At 35.6% G+C, this 17,197-nt stretch overlaps 1 protein-coding gene, 1 long non-coding RNA gene and 1 other non-coding gene across 4 annotated transcripts; 1 reads left to right on the forward strand and 2 right to left on the reverse strand.

The window, feature by feature from the left end:
* Nucleotides 1-10,771: 10,771 nt before the first annotated feature.
* LOC133779454 (uncharacterized) lies at nt 10,772-11,448 on the reverse strand. The gene is made up of 2 exons (XR_009869149.1): nt 11,212-11,448; nt 10,772-11,095 (listed from the first exon to the last, which is right to left on the reverse strand). It is a non-coding gene; the product is annotated as an uncharacterized LOC133779454 (long non-coding RNA).
* A 952-nt stretch (nt 11,449-12,400) lies between these two features.
* TRNAR-UCG (transfer RNA arginine (anticodon UCG)) lies at nt 12,401-12,474 on the forward strand. The gene has a single exon. It is a non-coding gene; the product is annotated as a tRNA-Arg (tRNA).
* A 62-nt stretch (nt 12,475-12,536) lies between these two features.
* LOC133811000 (mitogen-activated protein kinase kinase kinase 5) lies at nt 12,537-16,304 on the reverse strand. 2 transcript variants are annotated; one of them, XM_062246108.1, is made up of 11 exons: nt 15,533-16,304; nt 14,738-15,340; nt 14,548-14,635; nt 14,393-14,455; nt 14,134-14,297; nt 13,977-14,052; nt 13,784-13,843; nt 13,579-13,704; nt 13,283-13,495; nt 13,096-13,199; nt 12,537-13,010 (listed from the first exon to the last, which is right to left on the reverse strand). In XM_062246108.1, exons 1-11 carry the CDS (start codon nt 16,057-16,059, stop codon nt 12,935-12,937), a joined length of 2,100 nt encoding a protein of 699 aa, XP_062102092.1. In that variant the 5' UTR covers nt 16,060-16,304; the 3' UTR covers nt 12,537-12,934. The 2 variants fall into 2 exon arrangements, with proteins under 2 accessions (XP_062102092.1, XP_062102091.1); XM_062246107.1 differs by having other exon boundaries at nt 12,537-12,978; nt 15,533-16,303.
* Nucleotides 16,305-17,197: the final 893 nt, after the last annotated feature.

Consider the following 17,197-nt stretch of genomic DNA (forward strand, 5'->3'; position numbering starts at 1 on the left):
TTTCCATAATTTTTCATCCTGGCCCCATAATCAAGGCCCTAAGTCTTATTAGGTAATTTGGGACGTTACACAATTGTTGTAACAGCCTCCCCCCAAAAACGTTTTGGCATCACTTAACATAATTCACCTAACTCTCTCAAGTAGAGTAATATTCATCCTTTTCGCTAATCCATTTTGTTGGGGAGTACCCTTTATTGTCTTATGTCTCACCATACCTTCAGCTGTACACAAGTTATTAAACTCTTCATTTAAATACTCCAAGCCATCATATGTCCTCAACTTCTTCACTTTCTTGCCCATTTGAACTTTCACCATTTTCATCCAATCCTTAAATTTACTAAAAGCTTTCATCTTTGGACTTTAGTATGTATATCCATACTTTCCTTGAGCAATCATATATTATGGAAATAAAGTATCTACCTCCACCCATGGTTTCATTTCTAGCAGGTCCCCAAAGATCTTAATGTACATAACTAAGTGTTTCTCTAGTTATGTGTGTTGAGTTGCTAAATTTGACTGTGTAGCCTTGCCCAAGACACAATGTTCACAGAAAGTCAGCTTGTCCAACTTGTCTCCACAGAACAAAGTTTGCCTTTGAAGTTCTTGTAAGTGTCTCTCACTAACATGACCAAGGCTCTTGTGCCATGGTTCAGACTTAGTCATTGTGTTTTCAGCAACTATTGCAGCTACACCAAATACTCTACTGGCTTGCAATATGTACAAACCATTACTTTTATCTCCCTTCATAATCACCATAGAACCCTTAGAGACTCTGAGAGCACCACCACCACCTTTATATGTATACCCGTGATGATCAAGAATACCCAAAATGAGATTTCTTTTCAACTCAGGAATGTACCTCACTTCAGACAATATCTGTAACATCCCAAATTTCCTAAAGTGGCTTAGTGCCTGGATTAGGGGGCCAGGAGGCAATAATTGAGTTATTATGTGAGTTATATTATAATATAATTATGCTTTCATGTTAGAGATATTAAATATGTGTATGTGGGCCCGTTTCTTATAAGAAGGGTATTTTAGTAATTTGACTCATTTAGGGAATAAATGCAAATGTGTGTTTGTGCGATTAAGACCACATTATTATGTAGATATATTTGGGTTACTCAACAAGAGGCGATCCCGATAAGCAAGTTAGCAGAAAAGTCACAACGGGGTTTTAATACCCGGCTCGGGGTGAGCTTAGGGGTATTTTAGTAATTTAGTACACTATCGGGAATTAGTGGGTAATGGGAATTTATTGGTAACCATGTGAGAATATTAGAAGTAGCGAGAATTATAGGATGTAAATTGTGGATAGCGGGATTTGAGGCAAAGGACAAAATTGTCCTTGTGAACATTTGATGAATAAACTAAAGGCAACGGGAAAAATAGTCATTTTCTCTCCAAGTATAGTATAAGGTCAGCTAGGAATGTTTGAGAAGGTTAAGGAACTAAAGGAAAACACAGCAGCAACTCTCTCTCTCTCCCCCACGTTTTCTCTGTTTTCACCATAGAAGCTTGAGGAATTTTTGGGGAAATTAAAGATCAAAGCTTGAGAACTAAGGTGCCAAACTTGGGGAAACTAGAGGATTAACTCAGTTGAGGTAAGGGTTTTAATCTGAATTCCTCATGATTAGTTCTGCTGAATTATCTAGAGCTATGGTGTTCATGCATGCTTGATAGTTGGGAGGTTGGGTTTGAGAATTTTGATGAGTTTTACTATGGTAACTAGCTGGGTTTGAGTGGTGTGTAGGAGTATATAGATAGTGGGAATTGAATTGGAAGATTGGGATGGAATTGGATGATTTTTAGTTGGGTTCGGCTGAAGAAAAACCCAGAAAATTCTGGGTTCGTGGGGCTGAGCCACGGCTCTTTTCTAGTGAGTAGCGACCCTCGAAGGGAAAATTTGAGCCAGGAGGGCTCGGAGGCAGAGGCGGGTCGCGGCGCTTCAGGGGCACGCGTGGCGCGCGTTGGTTTCCAGGGAGGCCGATGTATCGCCTTGGTTACCCCAGAACAGTTACGGTGAACAGTGAACCAAAAATTTGACCCGCTACCCGAGTCATTTGGTTAAAAACGTGATCTAAGTGTTATTATCAGGTTAAGGTGAAAAACCAGTAAAAAGGAAAGGATTTATTTCATTAAGTATATAAACTGCTCATGAGTCATTCAAAAGGTTTACAAGTTGTTTATAGTACAAAATGGTCGCTGCTGTTTCAAATTTACAATCCCCGCCGACCTAAGCAGCAAAAATAGGGTAAACCCCCTAGTCCCTCTGAGAACTCCTTGGCCGTGGTGGTCAAGCGGCCGCATATGTACACATCACCACCTAAGCTCTCCACTCAAGGCTGGGTGAGCTTCTCTTTCCCTTTACCTGCACCATATAGCACCCATGAGTCAAGGCCCAGCAAGAAAACGCAATATAACATCATATAATATCAACAATGATTGTAACAATTATTCAAGACTTTTAGTTCAAACGAATAGGTGACAGTCGCAAAAGTCACAAATATGGAGCCAGCTCCCTTTAGCCATGTGACGATAGGATCACCAGGGCTAAATAGATAAGTGAACATCTCACTAGCTTTAACAGGATAGGTGCATGGTGATTAGTCACCAACATAACCTTCCTCATGACTCTAGAGTCATATCCATGGAACATCGTTCCCTAGCCACGTGACAAGCAGTCACCTGGGCCCTATGCCCTGGCTCTCAGTAACTAGTCTTAGACTAGCTAAGCGCTTATAAGTTCATCGACCTTAGGGTCGGTCTAGCATTAATGCCATAGAGCCATTCAATGCTGATATCGATTAGATCTAATCTTCATTTGGCTCGACGTTCATGACGCAATGCCATTTCTGACCCTTAGTTCAGTGTCCCTGACTAGTCAGTGCCATAAACAAGTAAGTAACATTCTCTAGCATTTAATATGCAATCCATGTCCACATTTACCAACCAACGTGCCTCAATAACAAATCAAGCATTTCATATACATATACAGGGTGCAACTATATTCATACACTGTTTTCTTACCTCTGGTTCGAGTGAAAATTAATATAAGAACGACCTTTGAGAACGATCAATTCTTTTAATTCCTTGACGGTCACCTGGTCATAACCAAAATATAGGATTCATCAATGAAAATGATAAGCAAAGGTTCCCAAACCAAAACCTAGCCTCCGAGACATCGAATCCTACTAAACCGGGTAGTAGGATCTATCCCGAGGCCTAAGGCTTGAATCCCCATGCTAAAAACACATTTCTGGCCAAAAATGCCCTTATGGGCTGCGGCTCACCCCTCTGACAGAGGCATTTCCACCCCAGAAACCAACATAGGCCGCGGCTCACCATAGCCATGCCGCGGCCCTTTACCTAAACCAGCAAGCACCAGCTTGTCTTCCCCTGCGTTTTCCCTCGAAACCAAACCTTCAAACCAGTTCCAAACCTCTTCCAAACACTCAATCCAACCCCTAAACATCATCTATATCAAACCCTCATCAAAACCAAAGTTAAACATCAATCAAAACTTCCATTAATCCAAGCTATCCTCAACAAAATTATAGGCTGAAATCTAAAAGAAAACAGAGTAAAACCAAAAAAATTATGGCTGAAACTCACCTCAAACTTGAGATTAAATCCCCTTCAATGGCTGAACCAACTCTATGAACTCAACCCCTTGATTTCCTAGCTTGATTCCTCAATTTGGGCTCAAAAACTCCAAAGGGGAAATGAGAGAAAATGATGTACGGGAAGGAGAAGTAAGGGCTCTGTTTTGTTCTGTTTTCTACAGCCAACTAAAGTTCATATAAATCCAAACCAAATGACCTAAATTCCCCTAGGTCACTTAAGGTTTCTAAAGTCATCCCAAGGGTAAAATTTTCCTTTCCAACCTATACCGTTAATCATAATTAACGCTCTCCAATTCCCGCTAATCTTTTTAATCTCCAACACCAATAATTCTTATCCTGTTACCCTATAATTCCTGGTAACGCTCTAATCATTAAAAACACCCCGAGACTCACCCCAAGACCCAAGCTTAAGCCTGTTATGACCAGACCGATAAATTATATTTAAAGATCGTCTCATGCCGAATAACTCGAACCAATCCACATTATAATGTGGCCTCACAATATATCATTGACATGCAAACAAATATACAATTATGCCTTCAACGGGCCAAATTACCAAAAACACCCCTGTAAACAAATGTGGACCTACATGCATGCATTTAACATCATATTACAATATAATTCTCATAAACATGCATAAATTCATTTAATAGCATAATTAAACAGTTATAGCCCTCTCGGCCTCCTAATCCAGCCATTAAACCAAAATAGGAATTCTGGGGCATTACAGTCGAGCCTCTGGAGTTAGAGGCGGGCCGCGGCTCGGGTTCTTGGGGCCGCGGCCCTTAAGGGGAATTTTGGCCTTAATGGGATTTTTAAGTTGGGGGACTTAACCATTTGGGCTCGGGATCGATTCTACTTCCTTGTTAAGTGGAATTTGATGTCCCGGAGGCTAAGGTTTGGTTTGGAAAGCTTTTATTTACCTGTTGTTGATGGAACTTCCTTATTACGGTTGTGACTAGGTTTTCGCTAAGGGCTTGAATCGGGGATCGTACTCAAAGGGGCATCGCTAGTAACTTGCATACAGACCTAAGGTAAGAAAACTGCACCAGTAATGTGCATGCGTGATTAGAGCTTAATCAATGTGGTGAATATAGAGATGAATAAGGCTTGACTTTGTTAATGAACATGATTGTAATTATGTTTGCGAATATCTGATTAGGTACACTGTAATGCACATAATTATGATTATGCATATGACTGTCATTGGAATGTATTATAATGCATCGTAATTGTTGATATGTATGCTATGTGAAATATATGATTGTTTGTTGTGACCGTGAAGCTTAGTTTATAAACCAGAGGGTGATTAGAATGTAAGTGAATATCAATTTATTAGTTGAGAGTACATTGGACTCTGGGAGACTCGCCTTATAAGTCGAGAGTCCCAAGGCTTCAACTTATAAGTTGGAGGCACGTGGTGGCTTGACTTATAAGTCAAGAGCTTAAAGAACTTAGTTTATAAGCTAAGATTAGCATAGTGCACGTGGAGTGCAGGCCACCATGGCTGGGCCACCCTGGGAGTGCAACACACACTTGACTGGCTCGGATGCCAACAACTTGAAAGAAAGTGTGATACGCACTTGTGTGACTCCATGGTTACCAGTTTGCTTAATGAACACACCAACTTCAGCTATTACTGCTTGATAGGCATTTTATTCTGTGAACTGTTAAACACGTTTTCTTGCTAAGTCTTCTGGCTCACAGGTGCTTTGTGGTGCAGGTAAAGGTAAAGAGAAGCTCAACCAGCCATGAGTCGGAGGGTAGTAGTAGTGATATGTACATATGCAGTCCGCTCGACCACCACGGCCGAGATGCTCAAGGGAACTAGGGTTAAACCCAGCTTTTGCCACCTAGGTCGGCTTATTGTGTAACTTAAGTGTTGTAACTAACTTTTAAACTGATGTTTTTGGGGATCCCGTGTAAAGAACATGCTTTTAACTTAATGAAAATACTTATGAGTTGACCAAAAATTTTAATGCCTAAACCTTTAGTGGCTTAATCGCGCGTTTAGTCCAAATGACTTGTTTAGCAAGTCCAGTACTGGTTTTAAACACACTTGGTGACAAACCCTAATTAGTAGGGCGTTACAATATCCTTTCCATACCATCATGTGTCTTAATCCTCATAGAGCCAATACCCCTGACCAAGCATTGTTGTTATTTCCCAGCAATACTTGTCCACCATCACACTCCTTAAAAGACTCAAACCAGTCCTTTATGAGGAGTCATGTGAAATGAGCAACCTGAATCTAGAATCCATTGTTTATCTGATTTTTCTATGGCTACCACAAGCACATACGCACTTTCATAACCATCATCTACAATGACATTTGCTTGTTCAATATCCTTGCCATTCTCTGCCTTCTTCCGTTTTGGACACAATCTTCTAATGTGTCCCTCTCCGTGACAATAGTAGCATTTTATTTTCTTAGGTTCCTTTTTCTTGGACCTTGATTTTCCCCTGCCTATATACTCTCTTCATTCAGTTCTTCCACATACTATAAGACCCTCACCAACTTGCTCCTCCAGCTCATATCTTCTCTGTAAATCCTTGGATTTAAGAGCACCAATTAGATCATCCAAAGATATGTCATGTTTAAGGATGTCCATGAAGGCTTCATAAGATTTAGGCAAAGAATATAACAATTCCAATGCCTTATCCTCATCTTCGTACTCAATAGAAATATTTTCAAGATCGAGACACAGCTTGTTAAAATCATCTATATGTTCTTTTAAGTTCTTTCCCTTTGGCATTTTAAACGTAAAGATTTTTTCCTTAAGATAAAGCCTAGTAAATAGTGTTTTAGTCATGTAAAGACTACCAAGTTTGGTCCAAAACTCGGTAGCAGTCTTCATCTTCACCACCTCTCTTAGCACCTTATCACATAGACTAAGAATTAGAGTGTTGTATACCTTTTTCAGAATCTCCTTCTTCTTATCTTCAGTGCGAGTCTTTGGCATTTTATCTTCACCCTCCAGAGCATCCTTCAATCCCAAGTTACCCATAAGAGCTAACATCTTCATCTTCCACAAAGCAAAATCTAGGTACCATCGAACTTTTCTATCTCATGTTTGGTCGTCGTTGGGGATGAAATAGCCATCTGGGTCTTTCTTCGAGCACATTCTGAGCTTCCTTAACAATCTAAAAACCACCAGTGTAGAGGGCACAATCAACCTGACTCTAATACCAATTTGTTATGTACAAATGGTAGCTTCAGCACACACACAAGCAAGCAAATAACAACAAAAAATAGCAGTAACAATAGAGGCAACAGAGCAATAAAATAGTAAATTAGACACATAAGTTTATCTTGGTTCAGGGACAATGTGTCCCCTATATCCAGCTTGCTAGCTTTGCCATGTTAAATCCACTGTAGACAAGATAATTCAAATACCAAGAGTTTTGGCAATAGCTGTCATACAAGAAATTAAGCTTACAACAATGGGGTTTTGCTTTTCCTTTCTTTCATCTCACTCACTCAATACAGAAAAATACACTCTATTTTCTCTCGTCTTTTCATGTCGTTATGCCTCAGTAGATGCACCTTCCTTTTAGCTTTATGCAAAATAAATAAAATCTTCTAACAAACATCTTTGTCCTTACCACTACTGAGTCGTACAAGGCCTTTGCAACTCAGCCCATCTTTTTGCCAATAATGATTTCAACATGAAACCACCTGCCAGCCCAATGATTCTCCAATAGAGCAGCTCTACATCACAGCTGCTTTGTTGAGTTATAGCCTTAATATTTGAATCACCAAAATTTTTACAATATGTGTGTGGATTTCGAGTGAAAAATCAAAACTCGGTCGAAAAATCCAATATATATGCTCGAAAATTCGAGTGAGGATAGATTTTGTCTAAGGCGCACAGGTCTAGCAAGTTTAACACGTTGGGTAGGCTTTCAGGCATTTTTTTTTTCAATTAGGCATAACAATGGTAGCCCAAAAAATGTCAAATCATGGTTCATTCATTGCCTGCGAATCAATTTTGAGAGTTAACACATATGGATCCTAACAAATAGACACCATAATTAAATAATTGTCAATGATATATGTCTTATATTGTATTATAGAATTATGTTGTGATTATACAATTTTACCCAAATATTCTAACATGTCATTCTTATAGTCTTATAGTGAATACTAAGAATGATCTAAAGAGTTCCCTTTATAATATTAGGCTTAAAATTTCTAGGATGTTTATAAATTTGAATCGTACATCAAAGAAAGAGAGAGATATCATTGAGGAAAATCTAATGTATTTATTTATAAATAAGGGTATAAGATTATTTATAAGCATCACCCAAAAATCAAAATAAAATATACATATTATTAACACTAAAATGATGGATCTAGGAATTAATATGAGAGATTTAGCATTAGTTAATTGTTTACAACAACGCTGATAGTTTGAGAATTTGGGATAGAGAAAATAGTGATGATTTGTTATAGTTTAGAATATTTGATGAGTAGTAGTTGTAGCTAGAGTAATGATGGGTTGTGATATTATAGTTGATGTTGTTGAGTGGACAAGTGAAGAAATTTGAGTTTGGAGGAGCAAGGTTTATGTTTTAGAGAGTAAATGATAGTAAAAAGTAGTAGAATTTTATTGATGGTTTGTAGTTTCTAGTTACACCATTTGCTACCCATGATGGGGTATTTATAGTGGCTAGCCCACTTTACATTTGTGACTAGAATTATTTGTTCTAGATTTTTCTAGTGTATTTGTTTTACAAATACAACTTATAGATTAATCTACACAAATTTATTTGTTTCTCAAGCATAACTAAAAAATTCTAGACTTAAGTTTTCTAGAAATGCTTATAAGAAATTCTAGAGTAATCTTATTCTACAAATATCTAGAAAATTCTAGAGTAAAGTATTCTACAAATACCTAGTATATTCTAGAGTATTCAAAAAATATGTAACAACTTCTAATAAACGCCATAAAAAAGATGCCACTACCATACCACCAACACCACCATAATTAGCTAGAACAATCAGCACTATTTAGTGTCTCTGCTATCAGCATTCTTCTTTTTTTATTTTATTTTGGTATTTGCTATGGCATTAGTTTGTGAGTGTGTGAGTGTTTTTTTTTTTCTTGTGTGTGTGTGCATTTTTTGTTCTTTTAATAGGATAAGCCTTGATTATAGTATGTCGAGATTAATGCATAATTCGACAGTTTTGCTTAACAATGTAATTTTTTTTAATAATATGGTTCTTAACTTGATTCTCTTAAACAGAGATTTAATGTTGTTAATCAATGCTCATTCGATTAATTACTATAGTTAAAATGAATGTGTAACGATCAGAAATATTGTATTGGTTTGATATTTAGTTTTGGTTCACTATTTTTAGTAATTACCAAGTTAGTATTTAGATTCAATTCTAATAATATCATAAAAACTCAAGTATAAAAGTAAATCACAAAAAGAACACAACAAATTTTACATAACTCGGTGAGATTTCTTCCAACTTATTCTATAGAATATTGTCTAATTGAAGCAAATTTACTAAAAAAAAAAATCAAATGAATTAATGTCGTAATCACAAAGAAAACCAAATAAGAACTCTTTTCTATTCTTGTAAGTACATATTACGATATGGTCTACATTTTTCTTGAGCGTCTGACTCAATTCATAATAAAGTATTTAACAAACTAACAGTTAAAGCATACCTAACAAACTTAAAAACAAAACCAATTGTTAAAACAAGTTCATAATCAACCAAATTTTTTAATCTCTTCTGAGGTTTAGCTTATAAAATAAATAATAATAATAATAAATACATTAATGCAACCATCTTCTCCACTTAGGAATAAAGTTTTTGAAGATGCCAAAAGAATTGGTTATAAAGGGTCCTCTATATATATATAAATATATATATAACCCTTAAAAAAGAACTTTTCTTATAAAGCTATACTTCTTTAAAAGTTCTTGTCCAATGACATTTGAGATTGTACTTTGAGAGAAGAATACTTCCAACTAGTTCAAGGCTACTTTAGGTAGGAGAGAGGAGTTTGTGAATAGAGAGAGAAAGAGAAAGAAAGGTACGGATAGAAAGATATTGAAATGAGAGATAATGAATGGAGATGACAAGTGAAGTACAAAGAAGAAGTGGATGGAAAATGGTAGATGGTGAAAAATAAAAGTTGTGTTTAGTAAAAAATTTATTTTTGAAGTTTTTAAATACAAAAATGGAAATATTATTTTTATTTTTAAAAAATAAAAATATGTTTGATAATTATTTTTTTTTAAATAATAATAATAAATGTATTTGATAACTTTTATTTTAATTTTTTGTTTAACACTATAAAATGAGTTGTTGATTCAAGAGAAGAAAAAAAAAAACAGAAAGTCAAAAACGGTTTAAAAAAATTTTGAAAGTGAAAAAATTCTATTTTCAAAATTTAATAAGTTTTAATTAAAATTTTTAAAAAATAATAAATAAAAATAGAATTATTAAACAATGTTTTATGTTTAATTGTCAAATTTTTAATTAATTAAATAAATAAAATTTATTTTTTTAAGTGTTACCAAATCACACCAAAAAAAAAAAAAAAGTAAAATTCCATCTTTTTTACACATGAATTAAAAAAGAGGAGAGGTAAAACCGTATGGAACGTGGGATGAGAAAGTGAGATATGGAAGCATGATTTTGGATATTTGAAGGATAGAAATTTTAGAGTTATATTCTCTTAAAATTATTTTTTGGTAATTTTCTAATTAAGTACTCATTCTTGCCTAATATTATATAGGTTTTTCATACTTTGTTTTGGAATCATTTGCAAATCACTTGGTGTGGAAAAAAGGCCACTCAGTTGGGTGCCTTTTCCATAGACGGTTCCCTTAAAGAAAATCAGCATGAAACGTGCTTGATTTGATCATGTAAAGACAGTATAGTTGACTTATTTTGTTCCGAAATCAAAGTCTTATATTGTTAGTAGACTAGCATTGGCAATGAGATTATATAGAATTTAACATAAATGATGCTGTTAATAATTGAATTTGGAACCAAAAAGTGGCACATATCTAAAAACAAACTAGTTTCATAACTCAAAATTGGGTCATTTTTACCAGAACACAGACTAGATTCACTTTGATTTCTTCTACTTTGGCCCCAAAATCAAATTACATAATTGTAAAAAGAAAATAAATATCTATATAATAAGTACTCGAGATCATCAAAGTTAGTCAAATGACAAACACAAAATACCTGTTAAGGTTAAGCATGAGATTCTGGGTATTACTGTAAACCACTAAAGAAAAACTACTAGTTAACAAGTATATTATTTTCTTTTATAAACTCTCTCTCTTTTTTTTCCTGTCATAGCAATAAGTAGTAACAATAATAATACTAATATTCTTAATACATAAATAGGACCCAACTAGTCTCTCAACAGAAGTTGTAGCAGCATAAGTAATTAAAGCAGGTCTCTGTGATGTCATAAAAACAAGAACAACTGCATCACAAAGATAAAGAAAAAGAAAAAGAAAAACCATAAACAGATTAACAAAATAACATACACAAAAACAGCTTAAAACCCATGATAGAAGAAAAAAAATCATAAGGAAATACCATTCATTAACAGCTCTGTCTTGTTCAGCTTCTCCAGGCTGAAAAGTCTTGGTGGAAGTGTCTATGGCTTGTGCTGGTGGAGGCTCCATCTTTGTGAGTTGTGACCACAAAACCGCAAAATGGGCAAGCAATTGAGGAAAAGTTGAATGTATGTAATGGGTGTATTTAGTAACCACGTGACTGTATTTTGTCTTTAAGGAAGTGGAGAAAAATATATATATATACAATTAGGTGAGATGAGGTCCAAGCTACTCATCTTTTAATTCACTGTTTAACAACTTTTCTATATTTAATTCTCTTCATTATTTAAATCATAATTTAGATAATTAGTCAAAAACTTAAATAGATAATCAAAAAATTAAAATAATTAATCGAATTTTAAATAAAAGTCATTTTGCAAAAATTAACAAAACTAGATGAAAGTGCAAAATCACTAAAACAAACAATTTTCACCAATTTTTCTTATTATAATTAAAAAGAAAGGAAATGAAAGGTGCCCATATCACATTGATTTGACCAAATGATTCTTTTCTAATAAGGTAAGTAAGTATGGAAGGAAGGAGTTTAGCTCGATTGATTGGTAATCACAGCCGTTGGATCAATCTCAAATGATCATACACCAACTGTCAAATATTTAGACCACTACTTTATCAATATGCTATGTATACAAAGTTGATAAAACCCATTTATATGAGTAATTAATGGGTATTTTTTTTACTGCGTTCTGAGCTGGAAAAGCACTTGCATACAAAAATGGAGTAAAGGGTATTATTATTTTGGTAGTTTTAGCCAAGCTGAATATTCAGATTAAGTTTTTATGTATCTGATGTGTTACCATGACAATGTTTAACCACCTAAACACTTGCTTTATCTTATCTGACATGATGAGCTTTAGTAAGCTTAGTTAATTAAGATAATTTATACAATGAATATACAACCACTCCCTCATTGAAAATAATCTTGAATGACACGTAGCCATTTTTTGTTATACTTTTCTATATTTAATGTTGTCGTTTTCCTCACATGTCGGTTTATCGTTAGGTTATTAGGTTCTTGTTTTCCATAACGCCATGTGGTTATTTTAAAACCAAAACAACAAGGATTTTAGAAGTACGATTACTTGATTATACTTAATTTGGTTTGGGTTTTTTATTGTTATATAACTATAGAAGACACAGTTAACATACAAGACCGCATAGCGCAGTGGATTAGCGCGTCTGACTTCGGATCAGAAGGTCGTGGGTTCGACTCCCACTGTGGTCGTTCTGTTTAATATTTTGGTTTAATAACCTATAATATGCACCGTATTTGGCAATGTAAGGAGGTAAAAGAAACAAAGTTGAATGATATGATAAAATTTTTGTAACAATATCTACATATCCACTTTTGACTCAATTTTTATTGTACATGTTGGTGAAAAGTATGATCTAAACAAAAATTGAATTTCTAGAAAAGCCAGCAACCAAAAACAACTGATGTCTAAATTACACACAACTTCATGATTTAGCTTGACATTTTTCTATTTGTGTTAAGTAGAGTTTATATATAGCTCAATTATATTACCAAAACCAATTACATGAAGTAGGAATTTCCTCTCTACATGTCAATTGAAAGCGCCCCTCTCATGGCCAGTAGGCTGCTGCGCGAGGGGACCGCGGAGGAGATAAGCTTGGAAAGGCCTCAAGGGTAGAACGCGGTGTACGGCTGGGCGGGAGCGCCACTGTCAGCTTGGAAGTATCCCAACAACGAGCTTGGTGTCCAATCTCACTGGAGAAAAACAATATTGCGTGAAGCTGGAGCTGGAAGGCATTTCAGTGAAACTGATGAAGAAGTCTTGAAAGATGAGGTTGATGCCATTTGTAGTAAAACATTGCACACTCTTACCTCTCAGAGGCAAACTTTTCTCCATTGATTTGTGTAGGAGTAAGATAATATGTTGATTGACTATGTTTGTCTTCAGTTGTCGTTGGACTGTGAGTAGTTTTATCCTGTTTTACATAACAAAAAACTATAATACAAACAACTAAATTTTATCAAAACAAACACAAAGGCATGGTATAGATTTTCTTACCGCTATGTTAATGCCACTAAATGCTTGTATGCAACAAGAGGAGACATCTAACTGCTGCGAGTTCTTTAAAAATCGATGTTCGAGTAACAAGGCTGCTGTTGGTCTATCTGCAGGATTTCTCCGAAAGCAGCATTGCAAGAAATCCTTGCCCTCTGATGATAGCGTTTCGGGTATGGGTGGGGAATCTTTCAAAACTTTAAACATGGCTGCAGCCTGCAAAAATTGACAAGATGTTTAAGGGTGACATAGTGAACACAAATGAAATCCATGAGCACTGTTGTGTGTGCTTCACTTACCCCTTCATATTCACTCCAAGGAGGTTTTCCAGTGAGCATTTCGATAATGGTGCAACCCAAACTCCAAATGTCAATAGCAAAAGCAAGATCAGAGTTGTTATCTTTCTGCATCACTGCATGCATGAGCTGCGAGAAAGAAGTAATTTCATGTCAGCACCAAAAGATAAAACAGTCCAAAAGAAATGCCAAAGCAACAAACAGATACCTCTGGAGCCATCCAATATGGACTTCCTTTCATAGAAAGTTCCACTACATGTCCAGTAAGCTGTGCAACAAAATAAAGCAAGATTAATCGTGTCAAATCTCAGAAGCTGAGTATTGATGAAAAGGGACTAGAAAGACTACAGTTCTGATCAGGATTTTGATTATGTATAGTAATTTTTACAATCATTACTCACATGTTTAGCCATTCCAAAGTCAGCAAGCTTAACAACACCCGTTGAGTCAACCAGCAAGTTAGCTCCCTTAATGTCCCTATACATATTAAAGCATAATTACAAAGTTGCAAATAATGCAAGATAAAATCAGCTAATCAGATCAAACATGTGGTCTTACCTGTGAATGGTCTTTTTGCTATGTAGGTAAGCCAATCCAGAGAGAATATGTCTAGTAAAATTGCGAACAACAGACTCTGTAATGGCTCCACAATGTTCTCTTACATACTTATTTATTGAACCAGGATGAACATACTCCAAATATATATAAAATCGATCATCAACCTGCAATTTCCAAAATTATATTGTAACTCTTTCTAGAGATGCATAAATTACATAAAAGCCTGGATAACTAAACATGAAATTGCGAGATTACTTACTGTTTCACTTCCATAATACTGGACAATATTTTGATGCTTGAGCTGACTGAGTACTTTGATTTCCTAAAAAATAATAACATAAAAGAAACAGTAAACAACAGCAATGTAAACTACTAATATACATTCTAAAGCGATATTCAGATTTGGAAAATAACCTGCTCCAACTGCTTTATACACTCTGCAGATTTTGGGTCATCAGGAAATAGTTCAACTTCTTTCATGGCACATAATGCTCCAGTTTCACTACTCATAGGAGAAATATAGAAAAAACTAAGTCATCATCATGTAATGAGCATAATATATATATATATATAAAAAACAAAAGAAATAAGGAAGATCATATACCGGTTGCTGGCAACATAAACACTTCCAAATGTTCCACGACCAATAAGCTTTCCCTTTTGCCATTGACTTTGCATTAACACTGGCTCTGGTTTAGCAGTAACTTGGGGAACATGATGGGAAGGTGAAGGGCTTGCAGCTACAGGAGGAAGAGGTAACCGATGAACCTCAAGAGGAGCAATACTTTCCCTACGTGAGGTGTCAAAGGATAATCTTCCTTGGTATAATGGGGATGAAGACCCATTTGGGCTTTTGCACATTTGGCTTATACTTCTTCCTGGTGGACTGTTGGTAGGAGAACTGTATGGAGAACCATCATAGTATGCAGGGGGAGGCCCTGTCATCATATCTGTGAATGGCATCTCTGGCGCGGACCAGACTTGATTTGGTTTAGGAATCATGGCACGATAGTATTTTGCCATATCAAAACTTGGCCTCTGGGGACTTAGTGCAGGACTTGAGAAAGGACTAGTTGGAGCACTCCTAATTGGAACCTCCACTCTGAAATTTTGTAAACCTTTCTCATTTTGACGACCCTTCCAAGCTGCCCTTCTCTCAGACAAATCTGAATTTGCACTATTTTTCATCTCTTGGGAAAAAAACTTACTGAAACAAAGATATAAACAAAAACCAATACAGCCCAGAATGGTAAATCACATTGCAATAAAAGATGTATAAACATATTTCCCAAAACAAGACTAAAGAACAAAATTTTCATCAATTTTTAAAACATGGGTTTCTACTGTCTAGTCCTACAATTGAGTCAACCAAGCAAATATGTATGAAGAAATTATTTACCTCTGAGTTTTAGGGCTAACCAAGACACCATCTCCGGCAACATGGTCAGCTCTGTCCTTATCTCGGTCCTCAACTCCTTTTGTATTCCCATTAAGCTTGGGCGAGGGGAGGGGGCAATCAAAGTCCCGATAAGAACTAGAACCAACCACTAACCCCTCTTTCCGGCGACAAACAGGAGAAATCTCCGGTAACGGCAGAGGTTGAGGAAGAGCCGAAGCGGAGGCAGTACGAGCCGGTAACCTATCATGACCACTAGCACATTTATGGAGACCCCATTGGGAGTCAGACCATTTGGGTTGTCCCGATACAACACCACGGTCGCTCAAAGGCCGAAGCTTCCTCTGACGGGAGATCTTCATTTTGGAACCAAATCGCCATACCCCTCGGACATGGCGATCCCCTTCTGCAGATGTCTTATGGGCAGAGTCAGCGGGTCCGGGTCCGGGTCCGGGTTGGGTCGGAGAAGCTCGTAAAGAGGAAGAAGAAGAAGAAGAAGAAGAGAAAGATATGTTCGGTAACCAACGCATAGCTGAAAAGCATTGGGATCGTACGTAGTTTCAACAAAAGGGTTGAAGAAAAGACAAACGAAGAAGAAGAAGAAGATGATGATGATGATGATGATGAAAAGAAACCATGACAATGGAGGAAGTTAGTTCTTCTGGTTATGGTTATGGTTTGAGAAAGAAGATAACGGAAAAAGAAAGCAAAGCCGAGTGGCTATGGAAGACGCGTTTTGCAACGTACTCCCACGCCAAACGGGAAGATTGTCTCCATTTTGAGAGGTCAATCTCTCTCTTTTATATTAATTTCTTTGTACGACAAAAACCAAGTCAAGACCTTTTGCTCTTGCTTGCATGTGTAATAATAATAACGTTTTATTTTTCTATATTAAATTAACTTTGTTTCTTTATATACTCTATTTTATTTATTTAATCAAAAGCAATATATTTATGTTATTCGATTAAGTTTGTTGTCGTTTACCGCCAAAATAGAAACTATATTTGGTTTAATCTCAACTGTCAAAACTATCTAGAAAAAACAAAATATCATGATGTCACTTTTATACCACAACAAATTTATGTAAGTCATTTGATTTTGTTAATAATTTAGTTTAGTGTGTGTCTTTTTTTAGTATTAAAAAAATTAAAAAATAAAAACTCCTAATAGCCTCTTATGATTGTATAGATTTGCATAACTTAAGCCTCTTATTAATGTTATGATAATAATACTTAAGAATTTAATTAAAGTGTAAAAAATCTACTAAAAAGCATCACATACCAAGTTATTATGGTTTTTTCTTGTGTTATAAAATTGACTCAAAATATGTTGTTTTTAAAAGATAAGTTATAATGAAGAATGAATTGCATTCCCAAATAATTAAAGAAAATGTTCCCCTTTTTTTCCAAAGAAGAAAAGACAAACTAATACAATGTATCATTAATATATAATATCGAACGACTTAGTGTGAAAATAATAATATTTAAGTGTGAACCAGGCAAGTATTTCCAACAAATCAAAAGATGTGTGCAAGCTTTTTCAGATATAAAGTTGCGAAAATATACTATGCAATATTACAAATTATTTGTTTAAATATACATTTATAACTAATGTTAAAAGAAATTAACGAATAATCATTTTTACCCTAAATTACGTAACGAAAGTATT

This window comes from Humulus lupulus, chromosome 1 (genome assembly GCF_963169125.1).
Source record: "Humulus lupulus chromosome 1, drHumLupu1.1, whole genome shotgun sequence".
Lineage (NCBI taxonomy): Eukaryota > Viridiplantae > Streptophyta > Magnoliopsida > Rosales > Cannabaceae > Humulus > Humulus lupulus.

Bases quoted from the DNA above. Each gene is read 5' to 3' on its own strand.
- LOC133811000 (XM_062246107.1), bottom strand. From the start codon at position 16,059: ATGCGTTGGTTACCGAACATATCTTTCTCTTCTTCTTCTTCTTCTTCT. The intron at 15,341-15,532 runs GTAAATAATTTC...TCTTTGTTTCAG, and splicing joins GTTAGCCCTAAAACTCAGAG to TAAGTTTTTTTCCCAAGAGA. The intron at 13,200-13,282 runs GTAAGAAAATCT...TATGTAAAACAG, and splicing joins TTAGTGGCATTAACATAGCG to GATAAAACTACTCACAGTCC.